General features: G+C 46.5%; 1 protein-coding gene across 19 annotated transcripts in view; it reads right to left on the bottom strand.

Annotated features, from left to right (window-relative positions):
* The window catches only part of SYNE2 (spectrin repeat containing nuclear envelope protein 2), a 300242-nt gene that overhangs the window by 187405 nt on the left and 98908 nt on the right, over nt 1-13929 (bottom strand). For all 19 annotated transcript variants that reach the window (XM_074996338.1, XM_074996337.1, XM_074996346.1 and 16 more), the window contains 3 exons: nt 8465-8623; nt 7607-7768; nt 4734-4835 (listed from right to left, as the gene is read on the bottom strand). In XM_074996338.1, the coding sequence (XP_074852439.1) occupies nt 4734-4835; nt 7607-7768; nt 8465-8623 (423 nt within the window). The remainder of the gene's footprint in view (nt 1-4733; nt 4836-7606; nt 7769-8464; nt 8624-13929) is intronic.

The following is a 13929-nucleotide window of genomic DNA, read 5'->3' as shown; positions in this document are numbered from 1 at the left end:
TCTGCCTTCACGTTGTGGACACCGGGTAGGTGTGAGGCTTTCAGCGTTATATTGTTGGCAACGCACCAGTTCCACAACCGGACTGCCTCCGCGCATAGCGCATGGGATCTGGCCCCTCCTTGTCAGTTGATATAAAACATGGTGGTGGTGGTGTCGGTATTTATCCCGACTACTTTGCCGTGCAGGTACTTCTGAAAACGTCTGCACGCGTTGAACGCTGCTCTGAGTTCTAGTGTGTTTATGTGCAATGTCTTTCCCACGGTGGACCTTAGCCCCTGAGTTACTTTGTTGCTGATGTGCGCTCCCCATCCCATGTAGGACGCGTCAGTCGTAAGAAAAATTGCGATTTGTGGCTGGTGGAAGGGCACCCCTACTATTAAGTTTTTGGGGTCTGTCCACCATGCCAGAGGCCCGCGCACCTCCACTGTGGGCGATACTGACCCGTGGATGGTATGGACTATTGGTTTGTAAACACTCGCCAGCCAATGCTGCAGGCCCTGCATATGCAGCCTGGCATTCTGTACCACGAACGTGGTGGTCGCCATGTGCCCCAACAGTTGTAGACATGTTAGGATTGGCACTGTGGGGCTGTACGTCATCACTTGTACCAGGGATCTGATGGTGCAGAAATGGGCATTGTGCAGATATACTCTTGATGTAGTAGAGTCTATGCGTGCCCCTATGAACTGCATATTCTGCGTAGGCTCGGTCTGTGATTTCGAGAGGTTGATAACTAGGCCCAATGAGGCGAATGTGTTTGTAGTGACGTGTATCATGCGTAGGACCTCTGCCTTTGAGGCCCCTTTCAGTAGGCGGTTGTCCAGGTATGGAAAAATGAACACACCCTGTCTGTGTAGGTAAGCTGATACTACCGGCCAGTGTTTTGGTGAACACTCTGGGTGCTGAAGAGAGACCGAATGGAAGAACTCTGTATTGGAAGTGCTCCCTGCCTACTGTGAAGTGGAGGAAACGTCTGTGTGCCAAGTGAATAGCTGTATGAAAATAAGCGTCCTGCAAGTCAAGGGCTGCAAACCAGTCTCCATCGTCCAATGCCGTAAGTATGGAGGCAATTGTAGTCATCCTGAAACGTTGTTTGCGCAGATGCCGGTTGAGGGCCCATAGGTCCAGGATTGGTCTCCAGCCCCGTCTTCTTCTCTGTTAGGAAGTACCGGGAGTGGAACCCTTTCCCTCGGAATTGTTCCAGAACTCTCTCCACCGCCCCTATGAACATGAGATGGTCCACCTCTTGTTTTAATCTTGTCTTGTGGGAGGGGTCCTTGAAGGACTGGGTGGGCAGTTTTGGTGGGGGTAGTGATTAGAAGGGGATCGTGTATCCCGTGGCTATAATCTCCAGTACCCATTTGTCTGTGGTGATGTTTTGCCATTTAGAGTAGAACGGTTTGAGCCGATGGTGGAACATGTGTTGGGATTGGCATTGAGGGATGGTGTTGACATTGCAGTCCTCGACATACCCGTCAAACTTGCTGTCTCAAGGCTTGCCCCGAGGGTGTGTGACCTTGCTGGGGGCCCTATACTGTTGCTGCTGGTGGTGGCGCCCTTGGTCATAACTCCATTGGTATTGTGTACGCTGAGGTTGATAAGCGTAGAGCCATTGCTGGGGATAAAACATTTTCCTCCTGTACAGAGGGGTATATATACCCAGGGTCCTAAGAATGGTTCTCGAGTCCTTGCTGGAGTGGAGGACTGAGTCAGTTGAATCTGCGAATAACTTCTGTTTATCAAATGGAAGGTCTACAATTTTTGTTTGCAGATCTCTGGGAACGCCGGACATCTGGAGCCACGATTCCCTACGCATTACCACTGCTGTGGCTGTGGAACATGCTGCCGTGTCTGCCACATCCAGGGCAATCTGGACTCCTGTTCGTGAGGCCGCATAGCCCTCTTGGATGATCGCTTTTAGTGCCGGTTTCTTATCCTCTGGAAGGAAATCCATGAGGGAAACAAGTCTGGAATAACTGTCAAAGTTGTGGTTTGACAGGTGTGCTGCATAGTTGCCATTCTGAGTAGTAAGGTAGAGGAGGAATAGACTTTCCTACCGAACGTGTCTAATTTCCTCGCATCTTTTTCTGATCCTCCTGATTTATATTGGGATGTCTTGGATCTCTGCTGTGATGATTCGACTACCAGGGAATTTGGTTGGGGGTGGGTGAACAGGAATTCCATGCCCTTGGCTGGAACAAAGTGTTTCTTATCCGCTCTCTTATTTGTGGGAGGGGTGGAGGCTGGAGTCTGCCATATGTTGGTGGCTGATTCCATAATAGCTTCACCTAGTGGGATAGCGATCTTAGATAAGCCGGGGGTCTTAAATTTTTCAGGAGTTTAGGATGTTTCTCCTGCACCTCCGCTATGTGAATGTCCTGTGTTTGTGCTACCCTCTTGAACAGTTCTTGGAATTGCCTAAGGTCGTCCAGGGGGGAAATATCCCCGGGGACAGTCCCCTCATCTGGGGAGGATGAAGAGGCGTTGCTATGATATACCTCCCCTAATTCCTCCGATTCCTGGATTTGTTCATATACTTGTCCTTTTGAGGACTCAGAGGGGAGGTCCAGGGAGGCTGTGTCCTTCTCACGGGGTGAGGCTGTGTGAAGGGGTGTTGGCGAGGTGTGGGTGGGGATCTACCCCTGGACCTGGACCCCCTGTGCCGGTGTTTGGTATGGTAGGGACGGCCATAACAGCAGGGGCAAGAGCCCGGTGATGGGGATCTAGACCATGATCGGAAAATGTACGCATGGGGTCTAGACGAGCATGACCTCCGTGACGACGCTGATAGCGGTGGGGATGCTCTGTGACAGTATTCATAGGGGTCCCTACTGGAGATTGGCGAAGGTTGTCTGAGCCACTGGGATGGTGGTTGCAGGAACAGGGATGGAGGTCTGAAGCAGGCCATTGGAGTTGCTGCCTGATGTACTTCTGGGGGCGGGGGGGGGAGCTAGGCAATAAACGGCAACGCGGTGGCCTCCGGGGATGGGCTGCAGTGCCGTGTTTTAGCCTTTGCTTTCCCCCGTCCCTGCGAAGCAGGCGCCGCCCCCTGCCATGCCGGGGACCTTGGCGCCGTTGTGGGTGCCGCGCTCGGTGCCCCTGTGCACAGCACCACACGGATAGCTTCCTCCAGCACCGTTGGGTCCGGTGCCGGGCACCCCTGCTCTGGTGCTGTCAGTGCCCCAGGGCTTGGTGCTGTGGGAGTTAGTGCCGCCACTGCCGGCGCCTGCGGCACCCCCGGTGCCAACTGCTTAACGGTTGGATGCTCTGGCGCAGCTGCGTGCGCTACGGTCATCCCGCTTTGAGCAGCCCGTGGGTCAGAGGCCTGTGCTCCATTCGTCCTGTTCGCAGGTGTTACCGGCAAAGATTGAGCTGGAGAAAGCTTCCTTTTCTTGTGTACTGAGGAGGTCAGGGAAGCCGCCTTCCTCTTGTGCGACCTTGAGGGCCCCTCCTTATGGGGCTTCTCCGATGGTTCAGGTTGGAGGGCCTTATCAAATAAAATCATTTTCAGCCTCATCTCCCTGTCATTTCTGGCTCTGGCCGTGAGCCTGGAGCAGTGAGGACACTTTCGTGGAACGTGGGTCTCCCCGAGGCAATGAATACACTCGCTATGCCCATCTGAGGCAGGCATGGCCTCATGGCATGACGCACATTTCTTAAACCCCGGCAAGGACATCTCAGCCCAGGAGTTTAGTCTTTGAATGTTAATGGGGCATTTAACAGCTAATCAGTCCTGGAACGTTCGTGGCTTTTAGGATAGGAGACCACTTAGGGCGGCCGCCTCCATTCTTCTCTTTCTCCCTTTTTTTTTTTAAACTATAACTACATTTAACGAAAAACAACTTTAACAATGCTAACTAAAGCTATCAAAGTAATAACTATTAGCAAGATAAACAAAATTAAGAGATAGTTTTATCTTTCTCAGGCGTTGGAGCTGGAGTGGAATCCGTCTGCAGCCGTTGGCGGTTGAGAAGGAACTGACAGGGACCGGATTGAGCATGTGACCGAAGACGCGCGAAGGGCCAGCGCGCATCAGTGCATGCGCGACCCGATGGAGAATGCTAAAGATTTCCGATCTGCGGCGCCAGGGCGAGCCCGACACCTACTGTGGAGCACCCACAGGGACCACTCGAAGAAGCTCAGTTTGCGTTGCAGAAGAGTTGTAAACCCACTACATAAATGTGTCACACGGATTTTGCTTCTTATTAAAAAAGTTTACCCATGTGGGGCAGAAGGCTTTGTCCTTAACCTAACCAATGTACCAATGCAAAAACATTTACATTAATTTACTACAGAACCTACAAGAAAAGAATACAATAAGTTACCACAGACATGCTGAAAATACCTTGCAAAGTAGCTTGCTGCTTGACTCGAAGTCCCCTTAGTACAAAGTGGCTCTACACTGCTCTTTATTAGTAGTAATGCCTAGCAGCTTGGTTGTACCCCCATGGAAATCAATGAGCACTCATCTATTAGCTATAAAGGAAGCTGGATGCCATGGTTTGGTCCCTGGACAGCAAAGGACAGATTGAGCCCTGAATGCTTAAAAATGTTGGTTTGTTTTTGACAGTTTACTTGAGAGAGGGACAAAGTACATCTGAAACCTAAAATCCAAAAGAAATATCCCACTTCTTTGAGCCAAGGCAAAGTACTGATTGTGGTGAACAGAACAATATAGTGTCTAGAGTACAATGATCAATGTTATCAGGTTAGCCACGTCAGTCATCCCTTACCTGTAACTCCAATGGAGGCTCGCTATTATGAAGAAGATGTTCTATCTCAGCCACTTTTCGGTCAAATTCCTCTAAGTTTTGCTCTTGGACCTGTAGAGAAGTCTGAAGCAGGAATGTGGGAGTGGGGTGACACCAATATATGGGTAACTACATGGTTTTCTGTCAAATTTAATTTAATTTCCATTTTCCTACTAGCACAATGATATTACTAAATTCCTTTTCAGATTTCTGTGGAAGCCGCACATAAAATTATTTCAGGGCCAGTCCTATTTATGACAAACACAATGACACAATTTATTTATTTATTTTTTTTGTATCAGCGATGAGAAAATTCTAGCATGTTGGAATCATGTACAGGAGTTAATACCACAATCTAGTACAAATTAGAAACCTAGATATTATTGTATTTTTTCCACAGCAGTTACTATAGTAGAAAAATAGTCTTCTTTTTGTATTTAATTCTTGATTGTCAAGTCAGAACATACCCTAAAATACTCTCTGAAGATACAGACTAAATTAAGAATTAGTACAATCCTGATCATACAGTAAGGGCAATACTTTAATGATATTTCATAAAAGTTCTGGAAACTACATGGATTTCCATGTATACAATGACACAACACAACATCTGTTGAAGTCCTAGGCACTGGATCAGTCTATCAAAATTTGACTGTCCAAGTTAAAACATCCACAGTCTGCTTCACCTTCTGAAGCAGGCACTATCAGAAACACACTGCATATTATATTTATCAATTCATGTGTCTCTTTCACTTAGGGCAAAATATTAATTTTTATTCTTCTTCTCTACCTACTTGGCAAGTGAGTCACTTCTGTTCACTCATCCATTCTAGTTCACACAGAGAAAAGTATCTAGTTTCATGCCAACAACATAAAGAACACAAGAAACCTGTGCAACTTCCTTCAAATAATTTATATGGAAACCATCTTTTAAATGGGGTATAAAATGTTTCACTATCTAGCTCCTGTCATGCTAAACATGAAATACACTTTTGGAAACACACAATTAAAATGAGCTGGACTTTACTACACTGCAAGAACAAAGTGGTGATTAAAGATACTGTTAATATTACAGTAGACCCTCGAGTTACACGACAGTTCCATTCCACATACCCTCGCGTAACCTGAATTTCATATATCAGAGGGGTAGCAGTGTTGGTCTGGATCTGCAAAAGCAATGAGGGGTCCTGTGGCACCTTATAGACTAACAGAAATGCATGAGCATAAGCTTTCGTGGTCAAAGGCTCACTTCGTCAGATGGAGACCTGCATCTGACGAAGTGGGCCTCTGCCCACAAAAGCTTATGCTCATGCATTTCTGTTAGTCTATATGGTGCCACAGGACCCCTCGTTGCTTTTGCTGAATTTCATGTAACTGGGAGTCTGGCTTTCTCCCCGGTGGAACACACGTTCTCAAGGTGGGGAAGCAACAGAAAGGTAAGTCCCAGGGTGGGGGGGCAGTTGGGGAGGGTTAAGCCTGGCAGTGGGTTGGGGCTGTGGGAAGTGGGAGCTAAGTCTGGGGTGGGTTAGGGCTGCAGGGGGCAAGGGGTGGACTTGAGCCAGAACCCTGCTCAGATGGTGAGCCAGATCATGGGGGGTTTGAACCAGGGCCACATGCGGGGGGTCTGACCTGGAGACACGTGCTGGGGGGGTGGGGTTGAACCGGGGCAGGAGCAGGGAACCAGAGCCGCGTGCAGGGGATCTGAACCAGGGCCAGGGGAAAGAGAGGGTAGTTTGAACTAGAGCTGTGCACAGGGGATTTAAACTGGGGCAGGAGGATGGAACCAGGGCCACGCGTGAGGGACTGAACCAGGGCAAAGGGGTGGGGGGGTGAGACGGCAGGGCGGTTGAACCGGGGCTGGGGGGCTTGAACTGGAGTTGCACCTGAGGGGTGGTGAGCTTGGAGCCAGAGGTGGGGGTGGGGGGGTGAGCAGGAGCTATGTGCGGGTGGTGAGTGGAGCTGGGGGGAGCAGGGCTGCGGAGTCGGGGGGGGTTGAGCCAGGGCTGGCAGGGGGCAAGTTAAGTGCAACTGGAAATCATGCATTTCCAGGGTTTACTGTAGGAATCAGGGGTCAATTGCATAAGCTCAGGGTCATATACTCTGGGTTCATGTACTCTGAGACCTTACTGTACATATTAAATATATTGCAATAATTTCACTGCATATTCATGTAGAATCTCTTACGGTAAAGGAAAAAATATATAAAAGTTCCACAGGAATTTATTCAAGTCTTACACTTAATGAAACTTTATGCCAGATACCATTTTTCTAACTTCCCTAATCTCTTTTGCTGATGAAGTAATAAATAAGGGTTGGAACCTAATTTTATCTCCTCTATTGAGGGTTTTCTTCACATCAAGGAATTCACAGTAAGTGTAAGTTCAGTGTAGTTCCTCCATCAACCAGCCCACACTCTAGTAAAGAAGGCATGCCAGCAGTGTTATCATAGCATACCATGCTTCAACAATTTCTAGGTGACAAAATGACTTAAAAGACAGATGTCAGCTGATATACTTTAGAGTAGCCCTGAGATATTGCAAGATAGATAAAAATGTGAAAATAGCAATACGTAGATTTAAACTTGGCCATATACATAGACATAAGTGTGTGCGCACACAGAGACCCTTGAGCCTTTTTTTTTTTGGACAGGTTCTACACTTAGAGGACATCACGGGTGAGGTACGCAATTAATTCAATGAAATTGCCTTTGAAATTGCAGAGAAAGCTACAAATTTCAGAACTTTCTTTGTGTATCATTTTACATTTATAAGCAATATGTACAATCCTGTAAATCTTTAGTATGTTGGAATGAGTGCACTGTATTTAATTGATTAATATTATCTCAGTCAAATTACCTTCAGTTGTGTCAACTCCTTTTCAGTTAAAGGATGCTTTTCTATGCTTCTAAGTTGTATATTTGCCCAGGTGTCAGTCTTGCTGCATAAATTAATAAGTTTGTCCCACAAAGCCAGAGCTCTTCCCAAATTATCACAGAAGTTTTCAGTTTTTTCATTGATCTAACACAAGGTTTATAATATAAAACCAAATTTTAGAAAAACAGTAACATTCTTATGGTAAAGACAGTATCGTAAAAACTAGAAGAAATGGAACTGCACAAACAACCAACAAGTGCGGTAGGTGAAAAAAAATCTCATATGGCTTCATTGCACACCGGTCAGATATATTTCAACCTCTTACTAAAAATGGCTTTCAGCAATACTATATCAAACACAATCGCTTGTCTTCAGGATAAAATCAGGTTTAGCAGCATGACTTGCTAATCAAATTTTATCTACTCTCAATAAATACCATTTAATCTCAGCATCAATGGCCTACTTAGAGCGATACTTTCAAACAGCTCAATTTCTTACCAATTGCACAGGCACTACAATTCTCAATATGATTTCCAAAGTTTAAGCCAAGAGAAGTTGCTATGAAAGCTTAAAAATCCAAACAGCAAGAACTAAGACTGCCTGTTTGTATGCCCCAGAATTGTCCATTGAAAGAGGTTGCCAGTGACAGATATCTTTAGATTATGTCACAAACACTAAGGCTGAAGACATAGTCTAAGCTTTACTTAAACACTTGACTTTATCTCTTAAGATTTTTCCACATTCTGAATTTAATTTATTCTAAATATTACACACAACTCTGAATCAATTATTATAATGCATAACAGATAAGACCACTCTGATAATTTACTTTTTACATACATCCAGCCATCTGTCCACAATAATGTCTGTCTCATTCTGAAAGGGAGGCTCCTCAAAGCTTCTCATTTTATTGAGCTGGAAATGAAGGTTTTTGCAGATCTGATTTATTTTGTCTACCTCTTCAGAGCCATTGTTAAATTCTTCTTTAATGACTTCAATCTGTGAAAAAGAAAAAATGTGTATTTGAAAACATGTGTCCTGCATTTGATCAAAGCTCTTCTTTATTCAGCTTTTTTTTAAAAAACTATCATGCTGTTTTGTTTTGGGTTTTTTTTGGGGGGGTGGTGTTGGTGGTTTTTTTTGTTGTAGTTTTTCTTTTTCAAATTCAGAAACACAGTAGCATGACCCAAAATATACTCCATTTTATCTAACAGTGTTAGATCAGGAATCCATCCACTACCATTAGACCACAGTGTCTGTAATACTGATCTGAAGATCTCACCTGTCTCTCTAGCTACATCAATCTGCACCCCACCATCAACTTATGCCTCGATTACTGCACACAAGAGATACATTTCCTGCACACTACAATTCAAATCAAGGATGGCCTGATCGGTACCACAGTCTACCAGAAACCCACTGATCACTATAGTTACCTACACGCTTCAAGCCTCCATCCTGCAGACACAACTTGATCCATTGTTTACAGTCAAGCCCTCAGGTACAATCACATTTGCTCTGATCCTACTGACAGAGACCAAAAACTACAAGATCTTTGCCAAATATTCATAAACCTGAATTACCCACCAGGAGAAATAAAAAAAAAACCAAATCGACAGAGCCAGACGAATACCCAGAGACCAGCTACTCCAAGATAGGCCTGAAAAAGCCAAGAACAGAACACCACTGGTCATTACCTACAGCCCCCAACTCAAACCACTGCAGCACATTATTAAAGACCTACAACCTATCCTTAATCAGGATGCCACACTCCAGAAGGCCTTAGGTGACAGGCCTGTTCTCTCCTACAGACAACCTCCCAGCCTTATGAGGATTCTCACCAACAGCCACAGTCTGTACCGCAGGAACATCAGTCCTGGAACTTTTCCTTGCAACAAAGCCCACTGCCAGCTTTGTCCACATATCTATTCTGGGGATATCATCACTGGACCTAACTAGGTTAGTCACAGAATCATGGACACATTCGCACGTTCCTCAACTAACAGCATATATGCCATCATGTGCCAACAATGCCCAGATGGCTTTGTATATTGAACAGACTTCAAACTCTCTTAGACAAAGAGTTAATGGGCACAAAACAGACATAAAAATACTCCTAACCACCCACCTGTTAGCCAGCATTTTAATGGAGTGGTCCATTCTGTTAATGACTTAAGAGTTTGTGTCATACTGAAGAGGAATTTTCACACTATTTTGGAAAGAGGCTGCTGAACTCTCTTTAATATTCAAATTCGACACATTAACACGTGGTTTGAACTGGGATGTGAATTTTCTGGGTTATTATAGGGGCTCTTTTGCCAACTTGACTTAACCTAATTCTTGATTCCTCCCTCTCCACCCCTTTACTCTCTGATTTGCTCACCTTGATAATTTTTTTCTCTGATTTGTCAACCTTGATTACTGTTTTTGGTTCTCTATGCCTTAAATATTGAATCTGTTCTGGTATGGCTATGGTCTGAAGAAGTGGGTCTGTCCCATGAAAGTTCACCTAATAAATTATTTTGTTAATCTTTAAAGTGCTACTTTACTGCTTTTTTGTTTTCATGTTATAGACTAATAGCGAGTTGAGGAATGTGAATATTGGTTTATAAATAAATTTCTGGCTTATGAGATCCAAACAATTTGCCTCAAACAAATTAATAGCCAAAAACCTCAAGTGTGAATAACATCCACATATTGTTTCAGACATAGAATGAAACAGTATCTTGTGTAACAATAATCTGATTAACACCAACCTCTGAGAGAGATAATTTGTGATTCTGATTCTCAGTTTTATCACTACTTGTTCCTAAAAATAGTCATTGTCAAAATAAATCCACTTGGTTTAAACAGCATACTGCCAGGCATTTAACTGTTCATTGCAATGTTATCTTAGATAGAGGTTTTTTTTCCTCACTTAGCCACCTTTTTTCTCCCCTGCACTGCCATTTCAGAAAGACCAGCTGGGCAGCTCTGAGCTTCACGTGGCTCTTTAAGCAGCCTCTTTCAGCTCCCACCACTGCCACAAGCTCTCTGCCTGCTGACGAAAGAGCAATACTCAGTTTAAGAGGTTTAACAGCTGGGAGAAGGGATTCAGCCATCCAACCAATTAAATTACATAAGAACATAAGAATGGCCATACTGGGTCAGACCAAAGGTCCATCGAGCCCAGCATCCGATCTGCCGACGGTGGCCAATGCCAGGTGCCCCAAAGAAGGAGAACAGAAGACAATGATCAAGTGATTTATCTCCTGCCATCCATCTCCTGCCCTTGTTATGAAGGCTAGGGCACCATACTTTATCCCTGGCTAATAGCCATTTATGGACCTAACCTGCAAAAATTTATCAAGCTCTTTTTTAAACCCTAATAGAGTCCTGGCCTTCACAGCCTCCTCGGACAAGGAGTTCCACAGGTTGACTGTGCGCTGTGTGAAGAAAAATTTCCTTTTATTAGTTTTGAACCTACTACCCATCAATTTCATTTGGTGTCCCCTAGTTCTTGTATTATGGGAAAAGGTAAATAATTTTTCTATATTCACTTTCTCCACACCATTCATGATTTTATATACCTCTATCATATCGCCCCTCAATCGCCTTTTTTCCAAACTGAAAAGTCCCAGTCTCTCTAGCCTCTCCCCATATGGGACCCTTTCCAAGCCCCTAATCCTCTTAGTCGCCCTTTTCTGAACCTTTTCTAATGCCAATATATCTTTTTTGAGGTGAGGAGACCACATCTGCACGCAGTACTCGAGATGTGGGCGTCCTGCTCTTTCAGCACGGCAGGCCAGGGAGCTGCCCCTGCGACACTGTAAGTCGGGGGGGGGGGGGAGGGGGGGGCAGAGAGCTGAAAGAAGCTGTGCAGCTGCGCGAATGTTAACATGGTGGCCATCAAAGGAGTAGGAGTAAATCCTGGGTTGCGGGTCAGGAGCAGGTGCGTTGGGGGTGGTTAAAGGCTGGGACAACTTGCGGCCGTGGGGGGGGAGGATTAAAGGCTGCGGGCAGGTTGGGGCTATGGGGAGCTGGGGGAGGGGTTTAAGGCTGTGGTGGGTTGGGGCCACTGGGGGGGTTTTGGCTGTGGCGGATTGGGGCCACGGGTCACCCTGGGGACTGCTGGCTGCAACAGGAACTAGGGAGTGACTCTCCTGGGGGCAGCAGGAAGGGGGCAGCAGCGCCCTGGGAATGCAGTAGCCTGGGGAGCACATGTCCCTAGCAGGGGTCATCTGTGCCCCCTTTGCACCCCAACCCCTCACACAGCCCTTGGCCACAGCTCCTTACCCAGTCCCAGCACTGCCCAGCTCCAGCCACCTGCCTGGTCCCCTCTGCCCTGTTCTCCCAGCCCACAGCCTGCCCTCCCCTGCGCCTGGTGCCCTATTCCCAGTTCTCCCTGTTCACAGCCCACCCTGTCCCCCACCTGCCCTGTGCCCTACCCACAACCCCTCCAACCACTTCCTTGCCCCTGCCCCCATTTGGTGCCCACAGCCTGCCCTGCCCCCTGTCCTATCTGCTTCCTCTCTGCCCTGTACCCACAGCTCCTCCTGCCCCGCTCACTCCATGCCAGCTCCCTGCCTGTCTCTCCCATGCTGGTTGCCCCCCTCCTCTGGCACCTGCTCCCAGGGCTCATGTCCCCATTCCTGGGAGCAGGTCCCTGGCTGGGCAGCCACCCTTTCCCAGTATGCCCGGCTGCTGCGGAGAGTCACTGTTTGGGCACCCTGCAGAGCTGGAAGTGGCAGTGACCTGGCGCAGCGTTGCAGGGGCTGTGGGGCAGGGATGCTAGTCTGGGGCTGTGGGTTTGGGCCCTGCTGTTTGCGGGGGTGGGGACATATGTGTTTGTTTTCCAGCGTGTATTTGGGGCTGTGTTGTATGTGGGTAAAGGCTTGTGGGCATTTTGTGTATTGGGACTGTATGTGATGTGTTGGGCATTAGAGACATTTTGTGTATTGGGACTGTGTGTGTTTGTTTTGTGTCAGGTATAATGGCTATTTCGTGAGATGGGGTTTTGCCCACGTGTGTGTTGTGTTGTGCTCGTGTTTAGGTTGGGTTGTGCTTTCTCTGTGTGCGCACGCATGTGTGTGTGTAGCCCGGAGGCAGTATGGGGCTGTGTGTGGCGGTGGGGCAGGGGGCAGCTTGAGTTCCAGCACCTGTTTTCCTAGAAAAAAAGCACTGGTCTTAGCACACAAATACATCAATGCATGTTTATAAACAACACTTCAAATGAAGAAAATGAAACAGTGACCTCTAGTGGTTCTATGTTCTAGGTCTATGATTCTTGTGCTTCTCAATTTGACAAAAAAACAGACCTGTTCTCTCCAGACAAGGATCTCTTAGGATACGTCTACACTGCAATGTAAACACAGGGTTTGAACCCAGGCTCAAACCTAACCCCACTCCTTCCATTTACATACAAATCGCACTAACCCAGGGCCCTCACTCAGGACAGCACGGGAGTACACATTCTGAGCCTGAGCCAAACTAAATCCCAGGGTTCAACCCCCATTACTCTGCAGTGTTGGTGCAGCCCCACTGGACTCGTGCTCTGGGAGTCTGCCAAAAGATTCCACAGGACAATCTTTTGGTCCTTCGGATAGTCTAATTTGGAGGACAGGCAAGTTTTCCCACACTGCACCATAGGCAGAGAGCTTGCAAGCACTTTTTGGGTGAGTGCTAGAAAGTTTGAGATATGAGTGGTTGGACTCAGGACTACATAATGCACTATACACATGGGATCCACAAGGCTCACCAATTCCTAACATGAGGTTACAATGACTGTAGAGGCTCAAGCCTAGACTAACAAGCACAGGGTCCAATAACCCTGCTCTCTTTACATGGCACTGCAGACATAGTACAGAGCCAGCCAGCCACTGGGCAAGCAGTGGGGAGGAGGTCTTGCAGCCTAGACAGATAACAGACCTTCTGTCCTACTCTTTAATGGGCAACTGTAATAATGCACTGGTACTTGAGTGCATAACCACATCTTGATGTATCTATTACAAGTTCCAGCCCCTTTAAGCTGGGAGTTGTAGCCACAATGCACATCATGAGCAAGTATGTGGCCTTCAGAAAAACAGATTTTCTGTCAAATTTCACTTCTATTTTCCTACAAGAGCACAATGATTACAGCCCTGCATACCCCTGGACAGTGGAGTGAATACCCACACACCCGGGCAGGCACAGCCAGCAAGGAAAGCTAGATTTTCTTACTGTTGCTTATTTTATTTTTCCCAAAGCAAAGTTGCCATTGTAGAAAAATACTCTTAATTTTGTACTTAATTTGTGACCTTCGATTCAAAACATACCCGAAAATACTC

The sequence above is a fragment of the Carettochelys insculpta genome, chromosome 6 (assembly GCF_033958435.1).
Source record: "Carettochelys insculpta isolate YL-2023 chromosome 6, ASM3395843v1, whole genome shotgun sequence".
NCBI classification, from domain to species: Eukaryota; Metazoa; Chordata; order Testudines; family Carettochelyidae; genus Carettochelys; species Carettochelys insculpta.
This window is presented reverse-complemented; position numbering and strand designations above follow the sequence as displayed.